Here is a 19,369-nt window from a genome sequence, read left to right as displayed (position 1 = left end):
TCAGCACAGGCCAGTGTGACGAGGGTTCCCCTTTCAGCGGAGGTCAGTGTGACGAGGGTTCCCCTTTCAGCGGAGGCCAGTGTGACGAGGGTTCCCCTTTCAGCGGAGGTCAGTGTGACGAGGGTTCCCCTTTCAGCGGAGGTCAATGACCCTACTTGTTTGAATCCACGTCTGCCCACCACTTTGTCAGGTTTATGTACAGTGGTCACCCCCGTTTCATCGACATTCCATATGTCTCCTGGTCCAAATTGATATTTCTGTAGCACTTCTGCTACATTGTCGAAGAAAGCATTAACATTTTCTCTGTTGAAGCTACTTGCCTTGGCAAGGCTAGTTGCCTCTGGCTTTCTCAGTGAAAGCGTTGGGTGACACTTTAAGAAGCCTGTAAACCACTCCGAGCTGGCCTTCTCTTTTTCTGCCCACATTAGCGTGAACTTCAGCTGATATGCCACAGCAAACTGGTAGGCAAGTCTTCTGACCTCACTTGGCGACAGACCAAAATAAATGTCAGCTGACCTAGTAATAAAGGTGAAATAAAAAATTAAAAATTTTAAAAAATATACTGAACAAGCTGCATCTCCAAATCATGTGAAAAAAACTTATGTGGCTTTGTATAGCCAACCACTGCTGTTGGCATGGCTGTCTTTCTGTCAACTTCTTCTCTGGTAACCTTTTGACAATACCGAGTCAGAGTACGGTAATTTATGTCAAAATCCTTCACTGTACTCCTGATTGATTTGTTCTGCAACTTCACCTGCCTCACTGTCTTTAACATTACAGTCTTTCTTTTATCATTTCTAACCATCTGTCTTTCCTTCCCCTCTTTCTTTCCATCCTTCCTTCCTTCCTTTCTTTCTTCTTTCCTTCAAAAAATGATTTCCTCATTGCAATGACATATTCCATGACGGGCTTATTACCCCCATTTCAATGTCTACTATCCTTGTTGCCACAATGCAATTCATAACACCACACTAAAATCATGACACTGTATGGAGTTGTGTGTGTATACTGTCTGATACAGTAGGCAGGTAGTAAATGTAAATGTCCAGGGATATGTCTGCTGCTCTAAACTATACGTGTATATACAATAATCCATTTACACTAACATTTCATACTATTATCAGAGCTGATTACACAATGTCACAATGTTTTTGAGCATGTTCTGTGTGTATATGTATACTGGGGCAAGTTGTCACAAGTGAAGACTTGCCCCAAGGTCATTGAGACAACTTGCCCCAAGGTCATTGAGACAACTTGCCCCAAACTGACATGTGTGCTAATGTTGGCTAATTCTCAAGGTTGGCTCAACATAGGACTGCAGCTAAAGTATCAAAATACATGTTATTGTCTGCTCTACTCAGTGCAAAATTATTATTTTGAACATTCATACCTATCAAAGTTTTATTGCATAAAATGTAAAGTGCCAATTCTATTCTTTTGAAGGGGAAAAATAAGAAACTTGTGCTCACCTCAGAGTGACGTTGACCATAAAACATGTAGTCACACAAAGTAGCTATTGGATTTTTGAGATAGCGCCTCTAGTGTTGGAGGTATGAACAGTTTGACAACTTACCTATGTGACAACTTACCTCGCTCTCCCCTACTGCTCTTACACTAGCCTAAAAACGCAATTCAAACTTTAAAACATGCAGAACGTTCTGGAATAGTGTGTATTTGAAAACATTTATACTTTTAACTCTTTGTCCTTCTAAAACCCCCCAAAAATGTACTTTAATGGGATTTCTTCAACATTCTAAAGTTCCTGTTAACTCCCATGACTTCCAACATTTGATTCACTGTAAACATTTACTTTTAACACAAATCTACTACTTTTACAACAAGCAAAAACTTAGAGGGTATGACGTATTGGTCTTCTTCTCTGCTATTAAAATCAGAAGAGAATTGTGTTCTACTAATAGAGGTACATCTGTTTTAGGAACCGCACTAACTACTTTCATTAAGCTAACTTCCCACTGTTGAATTAACAACTGCAATAGAACATTCAAAACTGACCAATTATAGCACTGGTGGAGTACATTCTAAGCATTAGATAATGAGTAAACATTGTGATTTATGACACACATCAGCTACTTTGACCACTTTCCCAACAAGGTAGCCTTTTCCTGCAGTCACTGACCAAAAGTGCCCTCTTTGGCCTCATGGATGGAATGTTATTCATATTTTTTATAATAATATTATTTATTTTTATTTTTTATTAATCGACAAATCCGTTATTTCTATATCAAACAGTTTTGTTATACTTCAGTCTTCTGTGATGTATATAAAGGGTATTATTGAGATGCAAACTCAAAATTGAACACATTTCTATATCTGACATGGTACAGGTGTCTTCTTTTATTTAAGCCCATAACCATGTGTGTTTGGTGTATACTTTTGTTTCAAAGTAGATATGTTTGACTACCAATAATCACTCTGTGTAGCCAGTGCAGTAAAAGGTTAACCTAGAGGGTATCAAATCTGACATTTTACTAATCCATTGATACAGCTGTTTTAGTAATCACATCAACTACATTTTATTTCAACTTTTAGAAACCATTGCTGTTTTTGGCCACTTTCCCAAGAACTTGCATAAAGGGTATCGGCTTTTTCCCTCATGAACTTCTACAGATGCACCATCGAGAGCATTCTGTCGGGCTGTATCACCGCCTGGTACGGCAACTGCACCGCCTGCAACCACAGGGCTCTCCAGAGGGTGGTGCGTTCAGCCCAACACATCACCGGGGGGCACACTGCCTGCACACAAGGACATCTACAAAGCTGTGACTGAGATACCTAAAAACAGCTATCTCCAGGCCATCAGACTTCTGAACATTCATCACTAATCGGCCTTCCACCCGGTGCCCTGCACCTTAGTATAGTAATGTTTACATAATGTTTATTGCTCTGAAATCATTTCTGTAGTTTTAAACATATAAGATTCTCATTCCTGCATCATTATCTTGTTGAAATGTAATTTGATCTTTGAAAATTACGTTCATTGTTTTCTCGGGTTTATATGTAAATACTGTATTCTTGACATAGCTCATCCACATAACTATTGCAGTACATTCCTTTTTCCTACTCGTGTATTGTCCATACTGTCTATATGTATTTATATTCCGGACTCTGATATAGCGTGTTTCCTTTTTGTTGTTGTTGATTATTTGTGTATTAGTATTGTACTGTTAGATATTTACTGCACTGCTGGAGCTAGAAACACAAGCATTTCCCTGCACCTGCTTTAACGGCTGCTAATCTGTGTATGCCACAAAAAACTTTGATTCGATTTTGACTTGATTTAGATCTGAAATCAAAATGCAAATAGCTTCTACAAATCCAACAATACAGCTGTTTTAGTAAACACATCAATTACTTTCTCTCCACTTTTCCAACAACTGGAGAAGCAACTTAGAGTGTATGAAATCTTAGTCTGCTTCTCTACTTTTCAAATCTGAAATCAGAACAGAAATATATTCTATTAAATGAAATTATAGCAATGGGGGGAGCACGTAAGACTGTGTCGCATAGATTACCCCACTAAACTACCCCCACACTCACTGACCAAACTACAGTAGCGAACCCATTTACTATAGCTAACCCATGGCCTACCTAAAACATTACATTTTACTACTGCATTGTACTGCTACTTGTACTTCTGGGCTACATACTACTATGTAGTCTCCCACTGAAGGCAACCATGTATAAAACAGTCCCTCCCTCTACTACACCAGCCTCCATTGTTCAACACACATATTCCTTAAAAGTGTAGTAGTCTGAGTCTAGTTATTCGTGATGAAATATACGATCTAACGCTATCAAAGTAAAAAGGTTGATATAGTAGTCTATCAAAGAAATCAAACCAGATATTTTCATATTCAACATTGACTAGGCTATATTTCACAGCTTCGCTTAAGTAAAACTTATTTCACTGCCACAAATACATTTTCCTTCATGAAAAATGACCTTGTAGTTTATTTATTTTGTATTTATTTAGAGCTCCTGTTTGCTGCATCTGGTAGACTACTCCATGTGATTGGCTACCTGGGGCCTCCACATGCTCCAACCCGATCCGTGACTGATTATTGGCAGGGGCTTCAAACGCCTTGCCAAACCCTTGGCGCTTAAGGCCGTTTGCAAACACATAAGCTAAATGAGGCCTAACCTTCTGTCGCTCGAATCCCCTGTCAAGGAAAGTTATAATAGTTTGAAAGTCTTTGGTCAATTAGGCCTACTTATGACGTGAGAACAACATCTGATTGCCAAGTCGTAGTAATTCTACAGGCGAACCGCATTAGGCCAACCTTTCTTTCGTTTGTTTTCATTTTAAATGTCTGAAAACTGGGTTATAGCCCACCATTGTAACCAATGCTACACCTGGAAGCAAAACCGGATACAATTGTTCTGAAACATAAGTGATTATTGAGTTAAATATAAGATATAGCCTTCATTCGAAAAGATAATAAAAAATCCCTGAAACGTTTCAGCCTTTAGGCACATGTACAGTAGGCTACACAGAAACATTACCGTTCAGTTAGCCTGTTTCAAATAGGCCTACACTACAGTTTTTACGTGACATTGAAGTTTGCCTGTACAGGTCAAGTGTAATAAGCTATTTTTATGCATAATTTGGAAAAGCACGCACATATAGGCTAGTTGTATTATTTGGAGGCATTTACCTGTGCATGACCACAACAACCTGCCTCTGGTAAATCATAGTGCAGGGGAAGCTACTGCCAAAATACTGCAGTGCAGATTTGGTTGAATACACTATAATTAAATTCCCAAACATTGCCAATCTAAAGCAGTATAGTGGTGGTAATTAGGCAATGTCAAGGGTATAGCAACGACGCCCAGGAAAGTCATAGAACCCAGGAGAATAAGGCTACACTTTTTGATAGACAAGAAATACGACAGCTTGACGGGTTTGATGTTACTACAGACGCTTTCTACGTATAGATGCAGTCTGCCAATGAGGAAATGGCTTTTCAATTAATTCACTGTACGAAAATCACGTGCCTAAAGGTTATCTTGGATGTCATTGGTTACTGTTTGGTTGCTGCTGGTGTCGTATTTGGGCGGAGTGATTGACTTGAATCAACCGAATACATCGACTAGCCTAGCCTGTAGCCCACGCAATCGAAAAGGGTGGGAGTTTGACTTCCTCTCACATTTTGTGCCCTCTAAAAAACTTGGGATTTCAAGGAATTGTGGTTTAACCTATATATTTAACAGAATGGAAGCGTACATATGATTTTCGCACATTATGGACACTTTGGCCGATAGAAAGCTGTAAAAGGTTTATGTACTTCTTTACATAAGTTATATATTCGGTGCTTCAACAACCAAGCTCATTGACCACGATGCGCAATTCTCTGCGCTTGGTGTCGGGGCGTTGGAATGCCAAGACATCTTGAACCGGTGGGCAAAGACCTTCGGTTAGGGATCAGCCCGTATGGAGAGACCTCTCACTTAGTAGCCTTCAATCTAAGCACCCCGTGTCAAGACGTTGCCGCGACACAGAAGTCCCCGTTTATTCCCCAAGTCTCCGGATACGCAGCTGCGCTCCAAAACCACTACGGCGGTCACTTCGGTTCACATGAATATAGAGCTATTGACTCAATGGATTTTTCGATCAGGTATCGCACTTCAGACATTGTCGATATAGCAACAAGGGATGCTGAGCACGGATTTTTCAGCCGCACCTCAACAGAAAGTTTGCGAATGCCCCTGATGATCTCTGAAAACCCGATGCACCGTCTATTTCCATCTATATACGACCAGAGCGCATCCCCAAATGGATACACTGCGAACCACAGGGCGCATGTGGGTTCACAGGGAGACATATACGTGGGAGCAGATCCGCATCAACCTGTCTCCAGCCCTCACCCACACGTCAGTGCTACCCAGCTTCACTTTGATCCCAATGTGGAGATGGGTATGAGAGTAGCAACACAGAATGGTAACGGTGCTTTCTTTCGATACATGCGACAGCCCTCTAAGCAGGATGTCACCTGTAAATGGATAGCTGAGAATCAGACAAATCAACCCCAAAAAACGTGCAGCAAGATGTTCTGCTCCTTGTTTGAACTGGTTACGCACGTCTCCATGGATCACGTCGGCGGTCCGGACAAGGGTCATCATACTTGCTTTTGGGAGGATTGTCCGAGAGATGGCCAATCTTTTAAAGCAAAGTATAAATTAGTCAACCACATTCGTGTACACACTGGAGAAAAGCCATTCAATTGTCCGTTTCATGGTTGTGGGAAAATATTTGCCAGGTCGGAAAATTTGAAAATACATAAAAGGATTCATACAGGTAATGAGCCAGCCCTACATTATATTAAACTGGTTGAAGTTACAATGCTCTCTGTTTTAAGACTGCTATGGGTCTAACTTTGACTAACTACCAGTCAATAGGCCTATCCAACTGCAATTTTGACGCACAACGCAATTGCAATTTATGAAATTAATTTCTACATTAAAATTACAAATTTTCTTTGGCAGGTGAGAAGCCCTTCAAATGCCATTTCGAAGGCTGTGACAGGCGGTTCGCAAATAGCAGCGACAGAAAAAAACACATGCACGTACATACCTCAGACAAGCCATATATGTGCAAGGTGTGTGACAAGGCCTACACTCATCCCAGCTCTCTGAGGAAACACTCGAAGGCAAGCCATCTTTTCTGCTGAAAAATGCCAGCGTATATGACCTATATTTATATGACGTAGTATATATAAATCAAAGGATTCTACATTGTTTTATGTAATTGAAAGAAAACACACAAAATATAGGCTATGGAAAAAACTGAAGGACTCGGCTACATATCCTGTGTTTGTAAATTTGAGCAATCAAAAAAATACCCTTTTGAGTTATCACATCTACAATAAATGTTCTCACTTTACAGGTTCACGAATCTCAAAGCTCAGGGACCTCCCCAACAGGAACCTCTGGATATGAGTCATCCACGCCACCTGCTCCGTGTAGACCTATGTCCTCAACCATCGAAGACTCGACAAAACCATCCATGCTGGTCAAGCATCATACGTCAATATTTAAAGAGGATCTCTCATCCAATTTGATTGAATGGTACGTTTGAAACGGTTAGAGTTAACAGTCCAAGTGAGAACACTAAATGTTTATATAATTACCCACTGGACACACTGGTTGAATCAACGTTTTTTCCACGTCATTTCAATTCAATTGTGGCTGGTAGGGAATTCAGGCCCATAGCATAGGTTTTCTCAGTTTTCAACAGAAGTTCAGAAAACACAGCATAGGCCTATGCATTGCCTTAGTGTTGAGCTGTAAATGCACCTTCATAAAATGCAGAGCAAATGCAATCAAATTGGAGTGATGTTTGTTCTATAGCCTCCCTAATGTTAGGAAAAGTCTGATCCTTGGAAAATACTGCACATTTACTACTGATTTACAGATGAAAATGTGGCCCACTGCACCAAAGCCTTTACATTCATAGATAGGCCTCCATATAAGCCTACTGATAAATGGACAAAGACCCCCCCCCCCCCCCCCCCCCGTTTAAACAACAACACAGAGTTACACATAAACAAACGTACAGCCAATAACACAATAGAAAATAAAAATAGACAAATCTATGGACAGTGTGTGAATGTAGAAGAGTAGGTTCATTAATACATGAATGGAAGAAAGACATACGAAATGAATAATCAAAAGCAACATATAGAAACCAGAAAGTGCATAAAAAGAAAGGAAGTAACTTTAGAGAGAAAAAAAGGAAACAGATAAAGGAGGAAATTAAGTATTAGAGTAAAACAGTATTTTCATGTGTTGCTAGATTTGAACTCTGATTTCAGAATCAGTTTTAAGACAGAAAAGATGGGCCTACTGTCATCCACATGGAATGTTGCCTTTTGCAAAGAACAATACAAAAATGTATTTCTTAATTTCTCTATCTTAAAATATACTGTTTACAATATAATTCATACAATTGTATTTTTGTTGCAGTTTATTGTAATGTTGTTGTATACATTTACGGATATAAGTGGTTATATATAAATCAATATGATTTAGGCATGCAGCTTTAGTCAACACTTCAATGAAAAACATGTTTATGGACATTTTGTACCTTTTTATTATGAGTGATATTGAATCTAATAACTAGATACACTTGTATAGATTTGGGGGCTTTTATTTTGTAGATGTTGGATTTTGGAGTGGTAGCCTACCCTTTGCTAAATGATTTACAAGATCCAGCATTTGAGGACAAAGTAAAGTTGACAATCCTTTACGGCCCAGAAGACACAAACTATTCTTAAAGTGTTCAGTGGAACATCAAGGAAAATATTTTAAACAGGCAATTTAAATACATCTGGTATATGTTGTTCAGTTAGCCGAACTAGCATCAGATTCAGATCATTCTTTTTAATGAAAGCTAAATGTAAAAAACATAGATCAAGGCAAAGTGAAATAAATAACAGAAAGCATCAAATAAGTTACATAAATCTGACCTATATTCAAAATGTGGCATTTAATTCACAGTTTGTTGATTTGTTGAAATTGATACTATCTATGTACTGCCGTGTATCCCAAATGACCAATAAATTGGTAAGACTTTGATTGAGTTTTTCCCTGTTTATTCATCATGATGATGCTGTACATTATGTGTGGATCTGTACACAAATCTGCTCTCAATACAGGCTATTAGATATAACTGGCGGAACAAATTAACAAATCATGTTGAAATATCAGTATATCTTTTATCAGAATAACCGTCACACTACCAACATATTTTACATACTGTACATCGATTACCAACTGGGGTCATTTTCACCCCAAGAAGAAACTATTGAAAAAGGAACAATCACAGCCAAATATCAATGTATTAGTTATCAAAACATCCTTAGACATGTAAATAATGTTATCTGAAACAAAAAAATGACCAAAACAGACTGTTATTTTAGCAAAATTACCATTCATTTTCAAATTCTGTCATATGAAAATAGGAATGTTTTCTTCATATAATGTGCAGCTTTTTCCCAAAGTGCAATCCACATTAGAACTAAGAAGGTAATTGACCATAATTTGATTGTATCATTACAAGTAAATATACATGTTTTTTGGTAAAAACGACTGCCTATGTGAAATATACTTAATTATATTTACAAAAAGTGATTCTGATAGACATTGACCAAAAATATGGCTTAGTTTTCTTTATTTCCTTAACCCACAGCCAGCATTAGCATCGCTGTTGGTGAAACAATGGGAGTGGGATGGGCTATGGCAACATGCTTTAAAAAACATGGCCAAATTATTTTAGTGACTTCAAAGTGACTTAAAAGATTTTGTATACCATTGGCAGATTTTTATATGAACAAAAATAAGGTTTGGTTTTTGTACACAGTCTTAAGAGAAGTACGACCTTAGGCGAGTACATGGGGCGTTATATTGCTGCAGGTGATCTGTCTATCTGGTCAAAATCACTATCCTCTCCTGGTATGGATAACATGTCATTCTGTCTCCAGAGAAACCTAGATTCAAATAAAGGTAATATAATTGATCATATTATATAGGCGGAATTAGGAGCATTTTTATTGATACAGTTCAAATTGATACAAAAACACTAAACAATGATTTAGATTTGTTAAGAACAAGTTGATTGACAAAATCAGGAAACATTTGAAGAATTGAATAAACCACCTTTGGACTATGATGTTAAAAAAATGCCTCTGGGGTGAAAATGACCCCAGTCGGTAGCTTGAGGGTTAATAAAATGCCTTGTGATGATAAGCATGGGGGCAGAGAGAACCTATATTTAAACCCATGCACTGCACCACTCATATATTGTCTTTTGCAGGTATTTATTTTACTGTGCCCCATGAACGGGCACACAACACTCCTCACCTTTTCAGCCTACCCTTCAGCTCTATTAGTCTATATCTGCTGGCTTAGCTACGAGTACGTTCTAAGAGGATCAACCCATAAGCAGTTTCCAACGGCCCTTTGTCACGCAAATGTCTGTGTCATCTTTGTGAGAGTCTGGTCCTGTGTTGTTTTCTACGGAGAGCCATGTCAACTGACTTCCGGTCGGCTCTAGCCCTGCTTATTGGTAGATACCCTCACCAATATCAAGGTCTCCCCTCAGTAATATCACACCAATTTGGTTGTCATATTTTTAACAGAGATTTTTTTTTTTAAATGCCCCCTAATCTTCATCTTCCCTGTTCTCCACCTTCCTCTTCACCACAATCATCCTCTTGGCCCTCCGTAGCACTCTTCTGAGGACACCCGTCATATGAGCGGAGCCATCAGCCATGGTGGTGGTAGTGGTGACAGGCTGGAGCCTGCAGTAATTGTGCCCCTGCTGAGATGCTGGCCTGTCTGGGATCAGGGCCCAGCAGGAGGGAGGGGGCCCAGCCCCGCAGCCATGGGAACAGCCAGGGGAGGAGGAGGAGCCTAACCTGTCAGAGATTTAGACCTACTGGTTGATCTCCTATCCCACATACTCACTCAGCTGAACAAAAATTAATCTTCCACCTCTTTGGACAATTTGGGAGAGGAGAAACTGATGAACAAACATAAATTCCACCTACAATTGGGGTTGATAAGGAGAGGAGGGAAGTTAGAAGTTACCTTGTGTTAACAAAACCGTTTATAGTCAGTCTCCTTTAAGTAGATTATCAGAAGAGATATGAGACTGAGAAACATAAACTATTTGTAGAAGATATATAGGTAATCATCAGATGTTTATTAGCAAAAATCTGTCGCTACGCTTTTCTGATTCCAGTCAGTCCTTTTCTCTGTATGTGTGTGCGCGCCGGGCGTGCATGCATGCGTGTGTGTCTACTCCCATTCATTACTTTTTCCCCCCAGCAGTCTCTCCTCTCAGTGCCAGACCAAGCTTCTTGCCCAGTAGGGTACACATCTACCCCTGATCACCTGCTGGGCTCAGAGCCCGGCCCCAAGCATGACTCTCTCCATCTCCTTCCCGGTCCTCTCCATTCCCTCTACAGACTTTTGCTTTGTTCCCTATTTTTGTCCACTTTCTTATCTTTACATTTAGGTCATTATGGTCAGCCCCTCTTACAGTATGTGTATGCAGAAAGCAGAGGAAGACTTAACCACAGGACTTTCAATTAAAAAGGGGGTGGAGACATCCTGAATCATATGGGTTTGAAGTGGCTTAACTCTAGTGACCTCCCATTGGGTTGTATTTGTGAGGTGTGGTACATTGAAGAGAAAAAAAAACAAGTTGGGCTAATGGTGCCATCCAGAGACACATATTTAGAAAGTTAGGTTAACTTTTAGAATTTTAATCATTCAGTTAAATAGCGTTAAATATTCCCCATGTAATGTTAATGAGGAGCTAACATGGCTGCCATAGAATGTTGAAGTGTCATGTAAATGCGTCATAATGCAGAAACCACATTGGCCCAAGTCTCTAAATATATATATACTGAACAAAAATATAAACCCAACATGTATTTCTGTCCCTTTTGTGGAAAAAAAAAACTCATTCTGATTGGCTGGGCCCTGGCTCCCTAGGAAATGGGCCTGTGCCCTCCCAGGCCCACCCATGGCTGTGTCCCTGCCCAGTCATGTGAAATCCGTAGATTAGGGCCTAATGCATTTATTTCTATTGACTGGTTTCCTTATATGAACAGTAACAGTGAAATCGTTGCATGTTGCATTTATATTTTTGTTCAGTGTACATGGCCCTGGTGCCATCTAGTGGTGAAGAGGAGATACATTAAACAGCCTTTCAACAGAGTGGTGGTCAAAATAATACTGAATCTTCCCTTTAACTTTCTAAAACATCTTTATTGAACAGTTTACTACATCAATAATAACCTAATGTCAAAGTCAAAAGAGCCTCCTAATAATGGGACAACCATCTTGGTGATTTTCGACATGAATAGCATTGTGAATGTTACGGTGTTTGAACATGCAAACACAAAAAAGCATCAGATTTATAGTAACATACGAAAGAGAGAACCCATCATGATGAATGGGCTTTTTTCTCTGATTCTACACAAGTTCTGCAGACACATCAATTGACAGACTGCTTGATACACAGATGATATCACATAAATATAATTATATTTCTATCAATGATATACAGGAGATCTTCCATCTGCTGGGTACAAGGGGCTGGGCTAACTAAGAAAGATGAATGTGTTTTTTCTCTACATTGGCCATGTTAAAGCAGGCTGCTAAAACAGGACACATTCAGCCACAGGGGGAAGGGAAAGGTTGCTGCAACTTAGCTACTGTTACATTATGATGGCAACTCTAAATGGCATGTACACATCTAGGTGACAACACATAATCTAATGAAAAGGGAGATCGTTTGTTACCGTAAGTTCACAGCAGCCTAGACAACCTCTTATCATATCATATTTCAGTGTGGGCACCATGTGTCTTGGCTCCTGTGAGCAGTGGAGTGGACTGTTGGCCAAACCCCCAGCTCCTAAGGAGGTGTAGTGCACAACCAGGTTGTCAGGTTTCTCTCTCTGCTGAGACCTAGAGTGTGGTCCCACTACTGTCCAGGGGAATGTACCAGGCTTGGGCAAGGGGAGTTGCCGTTAGGGCCAGTGACTCGGCTGCTGGGCAGGGTGCAGAGGGTGTGGCTGCCAGTTGGCTCTTACCCACAGCTCATGAAGGCCAGGAAGCACCTGTAAAACTGTGACACGTGACATCGTCAATGCAATATATCCTGTGTGATAATGGAGTACTGATGTAAAAGTTTCAATTTCATCATCAAATCATTGACAAGTAAGAACAATGGACAGTGTGTGTGCCACTGACAGGCTGTTACCTGGTTGTTTAACAGGATATATATGATAGGGTTGAGAAACGTGCTACTTTTGGCGAGGATGGAGGGAACAATGCTTGTTGTTGGGCCGACCAGGCCAACCTGGCCGAAAGCAGCTAGCAGAGCTACCACCCCGTAGGGCATCCAGCACAGCAGGTAGCAGGACACCATGGAGACAACCATCACCAACACATGGGTCTCCCGCCGATGTGCAGACAACTGGTTGGTTTTGGCGACCTGAGGAGATATGACATTTAATACTATAATAATATATGCCATTTAGCAGACACTTTTATTCAAAGTGACTTTCAGTCATACACTTTTCATACATTGGATATACGGGTGGTTCCAGGAATCAGCCCACTGTGCTGGCGTTGCAAGTGCAATGCTCTACCAATGGAGCTACAGACACATAGGAATATTTTATTCAAGTTACTTACGCTGACTAATTTCTCCAATCAAACCGCCAACCAATCGCATCACTACCATCTGAAGAAGGCCACTACCATCTGAAGAAGGCCACTACCATCTGAAGAAGGCCACTACCATCTGAAGAAGGCCACTACCATCTGAAAAAGGCCACTACCATCTGAAAAAGGCCACTACCATCTGAAAAAGGCCACTACCATCTGAAAAAGGCCACTACCATCCGAAGAAGGCCACTACCATCTGAAAAAGGCCACTATCATCAAAAGTCCACTACCATCTAAAGAAGGCCACTACCATCAAAAGAAGGCCACTACCATCAAAAGTCCACTACCATCTAAAGAAGGCCACTACCATCTAAAGAAGGCCACTACCATCTAAAGTCCACTACCATCTGAAGAAGGCCACTACCATCAAAAGGCCACTACCATCTGAAAAAGGCCACTACCATCTAAAAAAGGCCACTACCATCTAAAGAAGGCCACTACCATCTAAAGAAGGCCACTACCATCTAAAGAAGGCCACTACCATCTAAAGAAGGCCACTACCATCTGAAGAAGGCCACTACCATCTAAAGAAGGCCACTACCATCTAAATAAGGCCACTACCATCTAAAGAAGGCCACTACCATCTGAAGACGGCCACTACCATCTGAAGAAGGCCACTACCATCTGAAGAAGGCCACTACCATCTAAAGAAGGCCACTACCATCTAAAGAAGGCCACTACCATCTAAAGAAGGCCACTACCATCTAAAGAAGGCCACTACCATCTGAAGAAGGCCACTACCATCTAAATAAGGCCACTACCATCTAAATAAGGCCACTACCATCTAAAGAAGGCCACTACCATCTGAAGACGGCCACTACCATCTGAAGAAGGCCACTACCATCTGAAGAAGGCCACTACCATCTAAAGAAGGCCACTACCATCTAAATAAGGCCACTACCATCTAAATAAGGCCACTACCATCTAAAGAAGGCCACTACCATCTGAAGACGGCCACTACCATCTGAAGAAGGCCACTACCATCTAAAGAAGGCCACTACCATCTAAAGAAGGCCACTACCATCTGAAGAAGGCCACTACCATCTAAAGAAGGCCACTACCATCTGAAGAAGGCCACTACCATCTGAAGAAGGCCACTACCATCTAAAGAAGGCCACTACCATCTGAAGAAGGCCACTACCATCTAAAGAAGGCCACTACCATCTGAAGAAGGCCACTACCATCTGAAGAAGGCCACTACCATCTAAAGAAGGCCACTACCATCTGAAGAAGGCCACTACCATCTGAAGAAGGCCACTACAATCTGAAGAAGGCCACTACCATCTAAAGGTCACTACCATCTGAAGAGGCATTGTTAAACCCCCCATCAATTGCAATTTAGAAACTCGGATGTATAATATCTAGTAACTAATTTTGTTGCATGTTTCGTACAATAAAAAAAAACATGTCTGAAACTAAGATATCAAAGTGAAATAAATCTCAATTTGATAATATCAATTAAAAGTAATCTCTCATCTGAATAATGGGGGGGGTCAACATCCTTATGTACTGTAGATTATTGTTGTTATTCAAACTCGTTGTGTCAGCCACCTACAGTGCAGTCATGCAGTCATTATAGACTCCTTATTTGTCCAAGCTGTGTTGAAGACCTCCTAATCTAATGCATAAAACCACAGTAGGTCTACAGTGTATAATAAGCATGGAAAAACTGATGCTCAAAATCATACCCAGTATCACGCCTACTCCCACTCCCACTCTCTGGCACTCGAGGGCGCTAGGCGGCCCATCATTACGCACACCTGTCACCATCGTTACGTGCATCAGTGATTCACGAGACTCACCTGGTCTCTATTACTTTATTGATTGCCTCCCCTATATCTGTCCTGACAGAATGCAGACACCAATATTGGAAGCATCAGGGAGTTTTTTTTGGGGGGGGGGGTGACATCGGGTCCGGGTGCCCCTGCCTAAGGAACCGCAGGTGTCTCAGCTGGCTCATCTGGCTTCCATGCCTTAGCTGGCTCGAGAGGTTTCCTTGCCTCGGTTGGCTCGACTGGCTCACATCCCATGTCATGCCTCAGCCGGCTCGTCGGGCTCCCCCGCTGGTCGGCTGCCCCGCTGGTCGGCTCCCCCGCTGGTCGGCTCCCCCGCTGGTCGGCTGCCCCGCTGGTCGGCTCCCCCGCTGGTCGGCTCCCCCGGCTCATATGCCTCGGCCGGCTCATACGCCTCTTCACGCCCGGCACGCCTCGGATGGCTCGTACGCCTCGGCCGGCTCTTACGCCTCATCACACATTGGCCGGCTCGTCACGCCTCGGCGACCTCGTCACGCCTCGGCCGGCTCCCACGCCTCGGCGCCAGGCAGCCCATCATTACACACACCTGTCACCATCATTACGCTCATAAGCACATAAGCACTTCCTGAGACTCACCTATTACTTTATTGATTGCCTCCCCTATATCTGTCCTCACACCCAGGGCATGCATTTGTGGCCCTACACCCAGGAAACATGTTCCTAAATGAACACAGGGAAAATCTATCTGAATGAAAGGAGAGTGAATAAGGAGTTATGTTTATGTTAGGGCATAATACAGGCAATGTGGGTATATGTCCCACTACTGCACTAGTGGCAAGGGGGACTAGCCAGCCTGCCTCACCTTCAGAGTGACTGCAGACCTTCAAGCTGGCAGAACTGAGCATGAATGATGGTGGCCCACTGGAATTGCACAGCTATCTCAACATGATAAATGGTTTCACTGTGTTGAATGTGTAGTGTTAAGGATATCCAAAGGGGGCATTTTATTGCTTATTATCTTTAGTTAAGGTCTGCTGTACATGTCACAGATTTAGGACATACATTGTGACATTTTCACTTCTTGCTTTTTCTATTTTTGTCACTGTCTTGCATATTTCACCATAGTTTATCCTCCTTTGTATTATTACCAAAACATCATTGTCGCCATCTTCATGTACAAGCATGCCCTCCATCATCGTCAAAATACTGACCATCATCAATATAAATCGGTTTTAGCATTAACCAATCACACTGACTCACCCCACGGATGAAAAAGAGGATCTTCCCATAGCAGATGACCATGAGCAGCAGGGGAAGCAGGAGGCAGAAGATGAAGAGGCAGGTGACATAGGAGATGTTCCCAGAAGAGCGCTGGTGCCACTGCACTGAGCATATGGTGCCTGGGCCCTCAGGACCGTAGCTGCTCCAGCCAAAGAAAGGTGGCACCGTCCACACCAAGGAGTAGAGCCAGGCGCCCGCGATGGCCAGCCAGGCCTTCTTGTAGTCAGACGGGTCAGCCTTTGTGGAAGACAATATCGTGGAGTAGCGCTCGTAGGACAGGACGGCCAGAGATACTAGAGAAACGATGCCTGCACAGAGAAATGGATGGAGGTGCCCCAGTTTCTGTGCGTTAGAGATGTATAAGATAAACATGAAGTGTCTCCTCTCTAATGGGAGTTTGAGTCAGAGCTACCTGGGTGTTAAAGAGGAGACACGGCATGCTCATCGTAGACATACCTAACACACAGATAGTGGGTGAGTGTGGAGGTAGAGTAGTAGCTGTGGTGAGAATAACAGAGGAAGCAAAAGTGTCCACATTGTACACCATAACTCATAGCATTGCAGTTAGAACCTATAACATACATTATACTCTGCCTCCAGATGTCAGCCTTCTAATCCACAATCTAAATCGTGGACAAGAAGTCTACTCCGCTTGGTATATGAAAGGCATGCAGAGCATGCAAGAGGGCAATTTATATCATTTCTGCTGTGGACAAAAATCCAGCTAATGAATAAGATGTAGGTATTATTCTACTGGTCAGCAGACACCGTAACCAAGGTGACAGTTTGTATATTGTTGAGCCTACTACTAACAGTCATCAAGAAACACTGGTTTGACTTGAAAGTTTGACTCAAAATGTGTCTCTTTACCAGTCAAACTGACTGTGTAGCGAGTTTCAGAGATCAAACATGTTATTTGCTTATTTACTGTTAATTCAAGACTAGGATGCATGTGGTATGTATCTCTCACACAGGACGGAGAGCAATGGCGCGAGGGGACCTGTTGAAACATGAGATTGACATGCAAGTTTCTTCCTCGGTTTTCAGTGTCTCTAAAACTTTACCATTATGAAAAGGATAGGAAGCGTATAGGTTATCAAGTCAACTAACCGAAAAGCGTGTTGGCGAAACCGTACCACTTGCACCCTTGGTCTCCGATGAGCCATCTGCCGTAGAGGCTCGCAGCAAAACTGAAGGGAGTTCCAAAGATACACACCAGCATGTCACTCACGCTGATGTTGAGCAGGATGAGGTTGATGGGCGTCCTCAGCACCTGGAACCGTGCGAAGAGGAGAAAGACGAAGAAATTGCTGATGAATCCTAATAGTAAAATGACACCGAGGAATACTGCAACCACTGTGTGCCCTGTCCTGCTGAGCTCGGACTTCTCGCTGTATACGAGAGAGTCACGGACACTGTCATTCGCGTTGGGGTTCGCCGCGGAACTGTCCTCGGTACTGAAATTGAAGTTGCGGCTTTCAACAACTATTGTAGCGCCTTGCGGAGTCAATGGTGGTGGATGAGACATTTCAAGGGGCCGGGGAAGATTGTTCTGGACCTTAGCTCTCACTCACACGTTGTCAGTGCAGACATGGGCAATACATCTAAGACTCGCCTGCAGATTTCAGTTTCCACTGCTCTCGCACTCGCTTGCAGGCTATCGACGAATCGGCCCCAGACGGCTCAACGCCAACTCTTTATTTATCTCCCATTCCCATTGGTTTTTTCTTAGTTTTAATTGAATGTTCTACGCGATGAGGAAGTCGGCGAAACACTAAAATAGTTTAATTAACCAACAAGGGTAGACTATGTCTATAGGACTCATGTAATTAGATAAGCACCCACACCAGTCTCTGTTCAATGAATACAAAGCACACTGACGTAACACAATGAGTGCTTTACACAGACAGGCCAATTACAATAGTTGTCCACTAATTAGTATTTTGACCAATCAGATCAGCTCATTTGCCAATAATTGGGCAAAGGGTCAGAATTGATCGCAGCCAAACACTTGAGTTGCATTTTCCAAGGACAATTGCCCCCTCAACATACTGTACTTTCAGACTGCTTCATTAATGCACAGTGTGCCGAGCCATGGTCCATGACTGAATACAATAGGTTCTGTTGAGTGGCTATTATGCTATTAGTAAAAAAAAACTGCTCACTTGTATAGGCCATACTGTTCACTGTTAGATAATGTTACACCAATGTTCTGGTAAATATTGAAATAGCTGCATGAAGATCTGGAGCCCAAGGCTTATATTTAAATTGAGCTTTTCTTCCTGTGGTTGAAAGGGCCATGATATTGTTCCATCCCAGGGGGTCATCTCACTTCCCCCATACAGAGACACACAGAACTGCATTTCAGCGTAAACAGGTGCTATTAGCCTATAGCTTTGAGTATGTTGGTCATCTAAAGAGTAAAGAAAGCCTGAGAGGGTGGAAATTGGACTCTGCTCAAAAGCTTTTCAGATCGTTATCTGTGGAAATGGAATTATTCGAGCCATAACTCTCTCAAGCTGTATCCAAAGTTTGGGATGTAACCCTTGGAGAGATAGTTTGATCTCATCAGTCTCAGCAGTCTATAAGACTCAGCAAAGTGCTCCCATTGAGGGAGCAATCCTAAATAGGCCGGATGTCACACTGGAGCAGCTTCTAGATCACCTCTCTACTTTGTTCTTCCTCTGTGGTAATTGTAAATAAATGAATTGTAAATCAAATAACATTTTATTGGTTGCATATGTAGCCGATGTGAAATGGCTAGCTAGGTAGCGGAAAGGATGACCCAGAGTTACCTCTGCTGCAGAGGATAAGTTCATTAGAGTTAACTGCACCTCAGATTGCAGCCCACATAAATGCTTCAGAGTTCAAGTAACAGACACATCGCAACATCAACTGTTCAGAGAAGACTGCGTGAATCAGGCCTTCATGGTCGAATTGCTGCAAAGAAACCACTACTAAAGGACACCAATAAGAAGAAGAGACTTACTTGGGTCAAGAACCTCGAGCAATGGACATTAGACCGGTGGAAATCTGTCATTTGGTATAACATATATTTTGATTTGTTTAAT

General features: G+C 41.9%; 1 protein-coding gene and 1 pseudogene across 1 annotated transcript; one reads left to right on the top strand and one right to left on the bottom strand.

Annotated features, from left to right (window-relative positions):
• The first annotated feature begins 2,614 nt into the window (after nucleotides 1-2,614).
• On the top strand, nucleotides 2,615-8,592 carry LOC115146952 (zinc finger protein ZIC 3-like; annotated as a pseudogene).
• Nucleotides 8,593-11,850: 3,258 nt separating this feature from the next.
• Nucleotides 11,851-18,103, bottom strand: LOC115147065 (opsin-3-like). The gene is made up of 4 exons (XM_029689055.2): nucleotides 17,409-18,103; nucleotides 16,278-16,606; nucleotides 12,794-13,027; nucleotides 11,851-12,658 (listed from the first exon to the last, which is right to left on the bottom strand). The coding sequence occupies exons 1-4, from the start codon at nucleotides 17,824-17,826 to the stop codon at nucleotides 12,620-12,622; spliced, it is 1,020 nt and encodes a 339-aa protein (XP_029544915.2). The 5' UTR covers nucleotides 17,827-18,103; the 3' UTR covers nucleotides 11,851-12,619.
• Between the last annotated feature and the right edge of the window lie 1,266 nt (nucleotides 18,104-19,369).

Source organism: Oncorhynchus nerka, linkage group LG19, assembly GCF_034236695.1.
Source record: "Oncorhynchus nerka isolate Pitt River linkage group LG19, Oner_Uvic_2.0, whole genome shotgun sequence".
Lineage (NCBI taxonomy): Eukaryota > Metazoa > Chordata > Actinopteri > Salmoniformes > Salmonidae > Oncorhynchus > Oncorhynchus nerka.
Note: the sequence above shows the minus strand (reverse complement) of the source record. Positions and strands in the feature narration are given on the sequence as shown.